Here is a 13,220-nt window from a genome sequence, read left to right as displayed (position 1 = left end):
TGACCTGGCTGCAGATTCTTGAGGAAACAGTAACTGAGGCTTCTGTGAAGCTGAATCACCTGGGATACTTGCTTTTTCTCCATTCTTATCTGGTCTTTTGCTGTGGAAAAAAAAACTTTCAAGGGTAATATTATAGGTACATTTCTGTATTAACATATATGTGGAATATGCAAGGTGTTTTGTTTTGTTTTCTTTTGTTTTTCGAGACAAGGTTTCTCTGTGTAGCTTTGGGTATCTGGACTCACTTTGTAGACCAGGCTGGCCTCGAACTCTCAGAGATCCGCCTGCCTCTGCCTCCCAAGTGTTGGGATTAAAGGTGTGTGCTACCATCAACCAGTTTGTTTGTTTTATAGGTAACTCATATCTAGTAGTGAGATTTTTTAAAACTTTATTTATTATTATGTATATTGTACTTGTCTGTCTGCATGTACACCAGAAGGCCAGAAGAAGGCGGCATACAATCACATAACAGATGGTTGTGAGCCACCATGTGTTTGCTGGGAATTGAACTCTGGACCTCTAAAAGAGTACTCAGTGCTCTTAACTGCTAAGCCATCTTCTCCAGCCCCCGACTCTGGAATCCTTTTTTTAAAAAATGAGAGAATTGAGTGTTACTTCTGTTTTTACCATTTCATCCATTTTGTTTGTTTGTTTGTTTGTATGTTTCTCATGTCCCTCCCTATCCACTTGTGACTTTTGTAATTGTTCATTCTCTCAACCTTTTTAAAAATGGAATACAGAGCAGGGCATGGTGGCTCATGCCTTTAGTCCCAGCACTCGGGAGGCAGAGGCAGGTGGATATCTGTGAGTTCAAGACCAGCCTGGTATACAGAGTGAGTCCAGGACAGCCAATGCTACACAGAGAAACCCTGTCTCGAAAACCAAAAAAAAAAAAAAAAAAAAAAGAAAGAAAAAAGAAAAAAAAAAATGGAATACAGGAAGAAGACAAAGCAAAAACAGAAAATCTCCTCTGGGAGCAAAACAGGAGAAAACCTAGTGGTAGAAGATGCCATTTTGCTGACATCCTGAAAAAGTATTTTTATTCCTCCATAACTGGCCGTCTCCTCTATGTCATTAGAAACCATGTTTCCCTTTATGCCTAGCCACATCTGGGAGCCTCTTACAGTGCTTTTTAAATTTTCTATTTTAATTGGAGTTTCTTATACCTTTACCCCCCTCCACCAAGCCCCTAACACTTGGTCGGAGAGAAAGGTTAATGGGGACAGGGACACGGACCTTTTTATACTTAGTTCCTGCTGATTAGGGTTGCTGGGTTCTTTGGGGGCAATATCAATCTCAGTTATTAGGATTTCCAGCAAGCCAGCAACAGCAAACACAGCAAACACAGCAAACGCAGCAGCAGCCCTCTTCCTCCTCTGACCACCTCCTTGAAGCCTTTTCTCTCTCATAGTATTTTTCGACGTGTTCCTTTCTCTCACTGGGCTCTGATCTTTATACTCTCTGGGTCCTGTGCAGGCAAAAACTATCCCATCTCCAAGCCCAGGGAGACACTTATCAGCTGTGGACAAACTATAAGCAGCATTGTTAGGAGGTGGTCTAATGTATTTTGATGCTAATTACTGCTTGCTGTCTCTGTGACCTACCTTTTGATTAATAAAAAGCCATCCCACCTGGGCAGGGCAGAGGAGACAGAGGTGTGGCTAGAGAGAGAGAGAGAGAGAGAGAGAGAGAGAGAGAGAGAGAGAGAGAGAGAGAGAGAGAGAGAGAGAGAGAGAAAGAAGAGAGAGAGAGAGAGAGAGAGAGAGAGAGAGAGAGAGAGAGAGAGAGAGAGAGGGGGGGTGGGGGGACTCTGGGAAGAAGAAGAAGGAGAAGGAGAAGGATCCAAGGAGGAGAGAAAGGTGACTATGAGTTAGATGGAGGAGAAGCACATGGCCAGCCTGAATGCAGAATCCAGCCCAGATGAAGAACATTAGCAAGTATATGGGATTATGGATGGGAGGTAGCTTGATAGACATTATTAGAAGCAGATGGCAAGGATCCCATACCTGCCCCACTATGGGAAATCATTTAGAGGATTAACGTCTGCCCTGCCCCAGGTTAACTAAAGCTATTCTCTCTCATAGTATTTTCTGAAGTGTTCTTTACTGTCTCTGGACTCTGATCTTTATACTTTCTGGGTCCCCAGCAGGCAAAGACTATCCCATCTCCAAGCCAAGGAGACATTTACCAGCTGTGGACAAACTATAAGCAGCCCCATATCCCCACACTTGGGATTAAAACAAAAACATAATTAGGTCTTTTTTGTTTTTTGTTTTAGGAAACCAAAACTTCCACTATACCCACCTACCATCCACCACCCTCAGGTTAAAGTCGTGTGTGTGTGTGTGTGTGTGTGTGTGTGTGTGTGTGTGTGTGTGTGTGTGTTTTCAGAGAACAACCATGGCTGTTGTCCACCTTGTTTGAGACAAGATCTATGTTGTTTACAGCAGACTAGCTAGGTCTCAAGCTGCTGTGGATGCTGCTAAGTCAGACTCTTTGGTAGGAGCCAAGGGAAAGCAAATATGTTCTATCATGTCCAGTTTTTATGGAGATTCTGACACTTTCAGGCCTCGTACTTGGGCAGCAGGCCATTAACCTACCGAGCCATCTCCCCAGCACAAGTCTTCACCCACATCCCAGCCAGAGGAAATGACAAAGGGAAAATGGGAAAATAATTCAAATAAAAATTGCCAAACTCACTCATTTACTTAGACTTATCAAAATGGAAAATACAATTAAATTCTTCTAGCCAAAATAAGGTTTTCTCATTTAAAAACAAAACAAGTGAGCTGGAGAGATGTCTCAGCAGTTAAGATCACTGTCTGCTCTTCCAAAGGTCCTGAGTTCAATTCCCAGCAACCACATGGTGGCTCACAACCATCTATAGTGTGATCTAATGCTCTCTTCTGGCACACAGGTGTACATACAGAAAGATCACTCATATACATAAAATAAAATAAATCATAAAAAAAAACCCACAAGTGACTATGTAATGGGTAACAGGTACCTAATACCCTCCACATGCAGCTGGGATAAATATTCTAACAATTACTAACATATCACTTTGATAACAACTTATTTAGGGTGCACACATGTTATTTCAGCATGTTTCAAGACCTGGGTTACACTTTTTTTTTTTTAAGTAAGTTAGAGGTGGTGAGATGGCTCATTATGCAGAAGTGCTTTCTAAGGCCCGATGACCTGGTTTCCATCCAATAGTGATCCCCCAAGACAGCCCAGAAGAATTCCCACCAGTATACTGTGGCATGTGAACAACACACACACACACACACACACACACACACACACACACACACACACACACAGCAATTTTTTAAAAATTAATTAGGGGGTCAGCAAATGGAACAAAGTGCTTCAGATGCAGGCTTATTGATCTGAATTCAATTCCCAGAGTAGAAGGAAAGAATCAGCTTCACAAGATTGGTCTCTTACTCTCCCAGATGTATCAATGCACACACACACACACACACACATACACACACACTGGAACACTTGCATACACACATGTGCATGCACACACATGCATTCATAACAGTCATTTAAATGTTAAAAATTTAATCGATCTAATGAAAAACACTACCTAGTAAGCCTAAGCAGTTCATAATTATTTCACCTCACGTCTTGGAGGCAATATTAATAGAAATCTGTATTTCTAACTTCCTTTGTTAAAATTTCCAATTTATTTTACATACAACTGTGCTCCTGTGACCTTTTTATTATGCACCGTCACTCCTGTCTCTGCCCTACAGTGTACGTGTATGTATATGTGCACACACATGTATACACAGCTCCATACTTCATGCTCCACCTCTTTTATTCCCCTCCCCCCCAAATGCCCAATACCCCTAGTTTGCCAGCTTCTAAAGGTTTGGAATTTATAATGCTACTGCTTTAAAGAGCAGTAGATTTACTGAGAGCTATGGCTACTTGGAGGTCTCAAGAAGACAGCCCCAAGTCGATAGACTGGTCCACTAGGTGCTGATGACTTGAGAGGACTTGGGTGCTGCTTTTGAGGGAGAACTGAAGACATTTAAGAATTGGGGGAGTATGAACCAAAAGAAAAGGCAGATACCCCAGTGCTTGATCGGAACTGGAAATGGTTTCTTCTTGGCAAAAAGTAAATTAGGGGCAGACAGTAACTAGACTGATGATTTTTAAGAGAAAGATTATCTGGACTTGGAATCTTTCAGCAAAGCTGTCTGAATTTCATATGCATTAACAAAGTTTGTTTTAAAACAAAACAAAACAAAACAATTTCTCTGTGTGCACATGTCTACATGTGGGGGCGGGTCAGAGGAAAACTTTCAGGAGTTGGTTGGTTCTTTCCTTCCATTGTGGGTTCTGGGGGGCAAACTCAGGCCGACAAGCTTGGCAACATGAGACTTTACCTGCAGAGCCAACTTGCTGGCCTAGCAAAGGGACTACTGATGTCATGTCTTAATCCTGACAAAGCAATGAGGAGGAAGTAATGTGTGAAATATCTCTGGGCTGGTGCTTTTTCTTTTTTTCTGTTTTCTTTTTTCTTTGTTGAGGCAAGGTTTCTCTGTGTAACAAGTAAAGGCCTGTCTTGGACTTTGTAAGTCTTGAACTCAGAGATACACCTGCCTCTGCCTCCCATAGTGTTAGGATTAAAGGTGTGCACCACCATGCCCAGCAAAACCTCATGTAACTGGACCAAGTAAGACTTGCCAAAACTAATTTAATGAAGGATTTGAACTCTTCCAAGAGTGGTCAACACCCTTGTCCTGTTTTAGAGTCTAGCAGTATCAGTTTTCAACAATGACTACAAGAAAGAGAAAGAGAGAAAGAAAGGAAGGAGGGAAGGAAAGAAAAAGAAAGGGAGGGAGGGAAGGAAAGAAAGAAATCTAAGATATGCTTGGACAAAGTCAGGTGACAGTCTTCTATGTGGCGTAGAATAAAGTAAACATGACAGCAAAAGGAGGTGCAAACAGCACTCAGTACCCCCGACACATGTACTGATGGGCATGAGGAGCCTCGAGCACCTGAACTGGGTGGCTTTTGTAAGTTTTCTTTTGTATTTGAAGTAGATTGTCTTAATGTTCTACTACAGCGATAAGCACAGTAACCAAAAGCTACATGGGGAAGAAAGGGTTTACTTCAGGCAGGAGCTGATTCAGAGGCCATAGCGGGATGCGGGATGCGCTTACTGCCTTTTAAAAACATAAAACCCAGCCAGGTGTGGTGGCGCAACCTTTAATCCCAGCACTTGGGAGGCAGAGAGAGGCAGGAGGATCTCTGGGGGTTCGAAGCCAGCCTGGTCTACAAAGCGAGACCAATACACACATATACACACACACACACACCCAGGGGTGGTGGCACTGCCCACAAAGAGTTAGGCCCTCCCAAATCCATCACCAAGGAAAATACCACAGGCTTGCCCACAGGCCAGCCTGGTTGAGGGAGGGCATTTTATTTTTTTATTCCAATTGAGGATCCCTATTCTCAAAATGAGTATCCTCAACTTGACAAAAAACTAACCAGGACATAAAATGTTCTCGTTGACTTAAAACAGCTTCCTTAACTGATAATCTATTAAAACTGTTAATTTATAGGAAAGGGGTGTGTGTGGGTGTGAAGCGGCTGCAATGTACCAGGAACTTTAAGGGGTTAAGAATGTTTTATACTGAGTGGCTAAGAGCAACAAAGTGTCAGATGTGAGAAATGTTTCAAAAGGCGTTTTGCTGGGCGTGGTGGTGCACACCTTTAATCCCAGCACTCAGGAAGCCAAGGCAGGCGGGTCCCTGGTAGAGGCCAGCCTGGTCTACAATGGGAGTCCAGGATAGCCAAGGCTACACAGAGACCTTGTCTCGAAAAACAAAAGGCGATTTTAAGTTATATTATTAAGACCTAGGCCTGGGTGGGGCATATCCACTGCTACAGACTCAAGATTACAAGGCAGTTTGAAAGTAAAAGGTGAAATGTCCCATATCCTAGAGCCTGTGACCACCACACAGATCAAGATTGCAAATGTGTTTAAGAACCTTTAGATGGAGAAATTATCTTTTCTTGTTTGAGAGCTTCTCGGTGTAGCCTTGGCTGTCCTATACTTGCTTTGTAGACCAGGCTAGACTCAAACTCAGAGCTCTGCCTCCCTCTGTGCTGGGATTACAGGTGTGTGCCACTGAGCCCAGCTAGAGAAATTATCTCGATGTATTCCAGGCAGGGAGCCCCATGTCAACCACAGGGCTCTTAAGGGAAGTAGGGTCCAGTGAAATAGCTCTGTAGGTGAAGATGCTTGCCACCAAGCCTGATGACCCAAGTTCAACTACAGTGACCCCCATATACACAAAATAAAGGCAACTTTAATTTTTAAAATTTTATTTACACGTATGGTTTGTCCACATTCCACATGCATGCTTGGTAAGCCCCCAAAACTGCAGTACTGATGGTTTTGAGGGGCTACATGGGCGGGAGGTGGCAACTGAACCAGCCAGTGCTCTGAACCCCTGGGCCATTGCTTCTGTCCCTTTTATATTTTTAAAGGGATCCGTTTCCATAGGCAGCTATTTTCCCAAAGAAGGATCATGGGTCTGACATCTTGATGTGACCTAGTGAAACTCATTCTGGACTTCGGATCTCCAGACCAGCTTACATTTGTTAAAAGGACGTACAAGAGAAGCTATTTTTTACTGCTGACAAGCTATACTACCAAGTAGCCTTTTAGATAACCAGAAACTTAACCTTCAGTAGCATCCTACGAAGCTATGTCCCATTTGACAAAGGACAGCGACAGTGCAAACCCATGTGGCATCAACCCTCACGGTTCCTGCTCATCTGGCTCCAGGCCAGCTGGTCTATAAGCTCCTGGGGGTCAGGGGGGGCTCCTGCCTCTCATTCTGCAGTAGGGGTGCTGAGGCTACATGGGTCCCAACAACTTAAGTGGTCAGGCTGGTGTTGCGCCACACACCAACTCTTTAACAGGGCTACCTCCCGGGCCCCAAGACTTAATTTTTCAGCCCAAATCTGTGTGGAGATGAGGTATGAACCACGAGGTGTTTTGGATTTTCAGGACAGGGTTTTCTGTGTAGCCTTCGATGTCCTAGACTCACTTTTTAGACCAGGCTGGCTTCAAACTCAGTGATTTCCCCTCACCCCCAGTCACCTATGCCACCACACTTGGCTGAGGTCTCATTCTAAAATTCTGCTACAACCACAAATGACCTTTCAAGAATGTACTAGAACACTGATTAAATGCAGAAAACATTAAGACTGACAGGTGAAAGCCTATTTCCTAGGTGACTGACCCTTCACACCTGACAGTATTCCTTTGTACATCTTAGTCTAGTTTTGTAGCAATCCTTTTTCTGCAGATCTTCCCATCCACTAGATGACTCTCCATTTTACATGTAATCTACCCCACCCAACACACAAAATAGAACATGTCCCCTAAGGAATGTAGTCGTGTGCCATTCTTCATCCCGGGCGTTCCTACGTATCTGCTACCTATGCCAACCTTTCTAAGACTTCAAAAAAGCACGCCCCTATGATGGCAGCACTTCCTGTGAACACGTAATTTCCTTACAAGTTAAAACACTTTAGCTGCAAATGGTGGCACTTACTTGTATGGCAGCACTTAGAAAAAAAAGTTAAAACAAGTCCGAACTACATGAAATCCAGGAAAGGCTATCTACTAAGACTTTGCATAAGCACAGACACAGCCCTAACACTGATAGACTACCCCTAATAGTTTACTGTATTCCTTCTTAACTCTCAGAGGCCATCACTATTCCCCTAAACCTTGAAAACCAGGGAAGCTTCAAGAGCAGGAATATGCCTACTTTTCAAGGTAATAGACAGACATACTTTGGAGGATGGCTAAGAGATCAAGCACTTACTGCTCTCATCGAGGACCCAGGTTGTTGCAGCACGCACCATGCTGCTCACAAGAACCTTTATTTACCTTCTCCACTCACAAGTACAGACCGGTATTCATGCATTTTGCCCTGAGAAGAAATCTCATTATGTAGCCCTAGCTGGCAGCATGGAGTTCAGGTTCACCTACCTCTGGAATGCTGGGATTAACGGCGCACAGCACCACACCCAACACAACTCTCAGTTCACAAAAACTGTCTTACAGGATCATCAACAATAAAATGTTAAGTTGTAGCAGGTGACAACTTCTCAGCTATTCTAAGTTCAATGGGAGGGGACGGGAAGACATGTTTAACATCAAGCTTCTAGGTTTAGCTCATCATTGCAACCACTTACGACGCTCCAATATGCACTAGTAAGTACTAGTAACCCACCCACTTAGGACCAGAGAATCAAGGTGAGGGGCCGGAGAGCTTAGTAGCTTAGAGCAGTGGCTGCTCTTACAGAGACCGCAGGCCTCAACACCCACATGGGGGCTCACAAACATTGGTAACCCCAGGTTCCACAAACACGTGGCCCAGACACAGGCAGGCAACATCCATACACAGAAAAAGCTAAAAACTAAAGATGGGGCAGAAAAGGGAAAAAATGCATTCCTGTGCAGGTTGCTAGGAGACCAAGGCCCGAGACATGGAACGTGAGCAGCAAACATCTAGCTTACCAAACAGCATTTCCGCAGCAACCATACACGCTTATTGAAGTTTGACTCAGCCTAACTTTATAAATATGACTCTCCTCAAAGAAAAGCCTTTAATAAATCCCTTTTCACAAGTAAAAACTGGATCTGGCTTTGCATGCCATAAGCTGTTGATCTGACTGAATTTTACCGTATTCTAGGATTTACCTATTACAGAGGCAAGCCAAATGCAGGCCAACAAAGACTCCAACACATTTAAATTTGCCAAGCTGTGACTGTTTATTAACTGACCAGATTACAAAAATACCACGAGCAACACCTGAAAGGAAAAAAAACACAAGTTAGAGACCGCCCCCCACCACTTTCATTAAAGACAGATTCCCCCACATTAAAACTACATGATATTCCCAATCAACATTTAACAGAAAATACCCAAGGCCACATGTCCTCCCTTAAGACTAGTTCTGGGCCAGGCATGATGGCTTTAATCTCAAAAACCAAAGACCAATTCTCTCACCTTAGTTCATCCGTCTGATAAGCCTGTTTATCTGGTCTTCCCTGTTGCCAGCATCTCCACCTTCCACAAAGTGAGTTGTTTTTTTCTTCATTCCACCCCGTGGAGAAGACAGTTTGAAGGGCCACAGGAAGTTATTTGCTTCCTTGAAGTGTTTTCCAACTGTGAAGATCTCATGAATTAGATCCTCCATGCAGATGATGCCAAACTTACCTGAAAAATAAAAAGTACCAGGACAAACACAATTATATCCAGAATTACCATGGATTAAACAAAAAGGTAAGCAGGCTACTAAGATGAGACTTGATAGATAGCCATGACTAGAGAGTAGGGGAGGAGGTCCCCCTGGTCAGACCTAGGGGAGGGGAGTAGGGTGAAAGCAGGGAGGGATGGGTGGCTACAAGTGAGGGAAAAACAATTGAGATGTAATCTGAATAGACTAAAAAACAAACAAAACAAAAAGGACAAGCCGGGTGTGGCAGCACACGCCTTTAATACCGTCAGGTGGAGGCAGAGGAAGGCGATCTGAGTTCCAGAGAAACCTTGTCTCAAAATGAAGGATGTGAAGCCTCTTGACACTTTCCTACTTCTGTTTGTTTTTCAAAACAGGGTTTCTGCATAGCCCTGGCCGTCCTGGGCTCCCTCTGCATATCAGGCTGGCCTTGAACTCAGAGATCCGCCTGCTTTGCCTCCCAGAGTGCTGGAATTAGTGTGCAAACGTGCCTGGCCTTTACATTTTTCTTAAAAGCATTAAGGATTTTGGGGACACGTAAAGATCTGTCCTAAGTGAGGCCAGGCTGGGGGAATGGCTCAGAAGAAAGTGCTTGCTGTACAGGGCGGTGACTGCAACTCAGATGCAACGAAGCACCTTTAACACAAGATGAGCCCGGTGACCTCGTCATCCCAGCACATGGAGAGACTGGGCCTGGTCAGAAGGCAACTCTGGGAGAACCCACCCCCACGGGATCAGGGAAGACAGGTGACACCAACATGGATACAAGAGCCAAGCAAAGTGGTGCAGGCCTTTAATCCTAGCGCTAGTGGCAAAGGTAAGCTGACCTCTGTGAGGTCAAGGACAGCTGAGTCTACAAAGAAGTTCAAGACAGCCAAGGCTACAAAACACAAAACAAAAACAAACAAAAGAGCATGGCCAGAAAACATGACCTTGACCCTGATCTAGCATCTACCCCCCATCCCCAAAAGCATAACCTACCAAGAGACCGAGCAATCAAGGAATTATCTGTCAAGGCAATTCGCTTCTTATTGATTTTCCCATAGCCTCGCTTGTAGATGAGCTCATTTACAGACTTCAGGTTGGGGTACCTACAACACAAAAACCAGGTCACGTTACGTATACAGCCAAAACATCGAAATGCAGTCATAAATCCAACCTACCAAGCAGAAAACTCACTCACCCCCATGCAATGTACGGTTCCACAATCCTTAGCATGTTAATGGAAGCCTTGTTGAGCTTAACAAAGGTGCCATTGAAGATCTGTCGAAGACGAAGAAGCTGCAGTACTTTGCGGACCTTTGGGCTTACACCATTGATACTGCCACCAAAAAAATAAAAAAAAGTTGAGTTTTTACCATCACTTTAAATAGCAAAACCACTACCAACCTGCCTCCTGTACCTTTTAATTTATAACTCTGTTAATAGTAAAAGATGACTGAACACTGACTTTTGTAGACATCTTTGGTGTATCTCAAGATAAGACCGCATGACCCGGAATGACCCAGAACTACCACACAATCGGAGCAGACATGTCAGGCACAGGTTCCACAAATACACCCCTCAGTAATTCCTGGTCCCCTTTCCAGGTGCGACCACAACTGTCAACGTCTCGGCAACAGAGCACCCGGACGAGAAGCCAACTCACCCGCGGATTCGGATGACAAACGCCAATTTTGGTTCTGCAGGCACGTAGAAGTTCCCGGCTTTCCTCGCCATCCTCGCCATGCGAATCTCAGTCCGGTACATCTGCCTGTACTCCTTGTGATAGTACTTGGCTTTCTCGTAGATGAGCTTCCTCTTCGCCTTCCGCAGCTGCAAGCCAGCGTTCAACAGTCAGGCATAACTCTTAGACGCCCCCCCACTCCAAACGCATCATTAATTAGTTCTCCCCCCCTCAACCCCCACCAAGGGCCTCCAAAGGTTACACTTACTGTCTTCAGGGCAAACTTCTTCCGCAGGCGCTTCATCTTCAACTCTGCGAAATTCCTTCGCTTTTTCTTAAGGGTTTCTGGCACAGCAGGGACCTTCTTCTTCTTCTCTCTGCCATTAGTAGATAATGTTAATAGGGCAAAACCTCCCAGTGCTGTATCACCCACTAGATGCTCAACGCTGCTGCTACCCACCAGCATCTTGGCTGTTCCAGCATGTTCCGGCATTGAGACCTCCTCCAAGCCCACAGCCTTCGCGTTCAGTACAGGCATCACAGAGACTCTCCCCATTCCCCGCCATCAGCCCTGTATTTAGTAGCCTGAAGAAGCCAGCCAAAACCGTAACTGCAGAACTTGGTACCGCACACTAACTTTTAGGGTTCCAGGGCTCAGCTACCCTAGGTTCCAGTCTCAAGTCCCACATGCTGACGACGGCGGCCCGGTCGGTAGCCGCCTAAGCCAACCAACTTTCACCACGAAGGGACCCGATTCCAGGATCCCTCGGAATCCATTGCACCCAAGAACGGACACCCGCCCAAGGGGCCGGTTCCGCATCGTCTGCCCTTGTTCGCTCCGGGTATCCCCGAGGCCTCCGCGCCCGGGCCGCCCGCACTCCCTCCCTCCCTGGTGTCACACGGCGTCACAAACAGCCAGACAGGGAGGCAGTGGCACCGGCTACATCTAGATGAGGGAGGAGGGAGACAAAACGCCTCTAGTTTCGGGGATGGAGGAAGATTCTGGAAAAGAGAATCTACTCACGGTACAGCCTCCATGGTTCCAGCCGGAAAAAGAGAGGAAGCCGGCGCATGCGCACTGGCCCCTTAAAAGGTCCGCGAACGCGAAGCCCCACGACTTATAGTTGTCCTAAGATAAGCCAGAAAAGAATCTAGGATTGAGAGCTCACTTTGCAGGCGCAAAATTAACAACCGCTTGGCTTAGTCACGGCCTGTCAATTTTAGGGTAAAAGTTATGAGAAGACAAAAGCACTGAGTTTATTATTTTTTTAAATGAACAGAACGAAGACACCTTGTTAGCACCAGGCTTAATTCCCCCGGGTTGTGTTTGACAACGTTAGGCTCCAGCCCTGCGGAATTCTTGAACCCAAAAGGCAGTTTCATGGATGTGAACTACAAGTCCCAGCAAGCATCACTCCACAGCCCGCGGGGCTGGAGGGAGATATTGACCTAGCCTCTGGGCAGCTTTCGCGGCGATGATTCCCGTTAGTCTCGCTGGAATCTAGGCCTTCATGTCCCCAGCGTCTAGCAGAGATGGGAAGTCACTGTCGGCCACCTCTGCGGACTCCTTGCCGCCCGTGGCCACGCAGCCCTGCTGCCCCACCCCGGCTTCCCCGCCGAGGTCCTTATTTCGCCCGACTGCGGGGCTGTCTTCCGCAGCGCCTGATCGCAGGCCGCAGAGTCCACACAGTCCCTCGGCTGGCGAAAGTGGCGAGCCTGGGAAGAGCGATGGCCGGACCGTCCGAGGAGGATGGGGGTGCTCTGCGCGCCGCGGGACCCGGCAGGCGCACGCCGCGGAGACCCACGGCAGGGGGCGTGAGCCGCGACAAGGGCGGGAGGCTTCGGCTACGGTCGTGGGAGAGGGGCTGCCCCGCGCGGTGGGGCGGCCGGAGGAGGGGGAGCGGGGGGGGGGGGCGGAGGACAGAGGAGGGGAGTCTGGGCCGGGGGCGGGGTGCACCCGGGGGCGGGGAGGGCCGAGCGGAGGGAGGGCCGATGCCACTGCAGCGGCCGGCGCTTCCCGGTGGTGGGTTATATAGCGCGGAGTGCGGAGCTCCTTCAGAGCCGGCTGGGAGCGCTCCGACTCGCGGGCGTAGCAACGCTGCGGAGCCTAGTGCCCAAGTGACAGCCGCGCGAGTGCAGGGCAGGGGACCCGAGCGCGCTGGCAGCTCGAGCGGTTGGCTGTCCTCGCGTGCGCCCCGCAAGTCGCCCCTTCCCAGCGCTGCCCGCACCCTCCCGCAACTTGAGTCAAGTTGACAAC

The 13,220-nt window shown here is 46.7% G+C and overlaps 1 protein-coding gene across 1 annotated transcript; it reads right to left on the bottom strand.

Annotated features, from left to right (window-relative positions):
- Positions 1-8,742: 8,742 nt before the first annotated feature.
- Rpl7 (ribosomal protein L7) lies at positions 8,743-12,118 on the bottom strand. The gene is made up of 7 exons (XM_051158781.1): positions 11,988-12,118; positions 11,232-11,340; positions 10,946-11,112; positions 10,481-10,618; positions 10,279-10,388; positions 9,069-9,278; positions 8,743-8,870 (listed from the first exon to the last, which is right to left on the bottom strand). Exons 1-6 carry the CDS (start codon positions 11,999-12,001, stop codon positions 9,070-9,072), a joined length of 747 nt encoding a protein of 248 aa, XP_051014738.1. The 5' UTR covers positions 12,002-12,118; the 3' UTR covers positions 8,743-8,870; position 9,069.
- Between the last annotated feature and the right edge of the window lie 1,102 nt (positions 12,119-13,220).

This window comes from Acomys russatus, chromosome 2, assembly GCF_903995435.1.
Source record: "Acomys russatus chromosome 2, mAcoRus1.1, whole genome shotgun sequence".
NCBI lineage: Eukaryota > Metazoa > Chordata > Mammalia > Rodentia > Muridae > Acomys > Acomys russatus.
The sequence above is the reverse complement of the archived record's forward strand: the minus strand, read 5'-3'. Positions and strand labels throughout refer to the sequence as shown.

Coding starts and splice junctions, on each gene's coding strand:
- Rpl7 (XM_051158781.1), bottom strand. Junction 11,113..11,231: donor AGAAGTTTGCCCTGAAGACA/GTAAGTGTAACC, acceptor GCTGGCTTGCAG/CTGCGGAAGGCGAAGAGGAA. Junction 9,279..10,278: donor CTTGATTGCTCGGTCTCTTG/GTAGGTTATGCT, acceptor TTTATTTTTCAG/GTAAGTTTGGCATCATCTGC.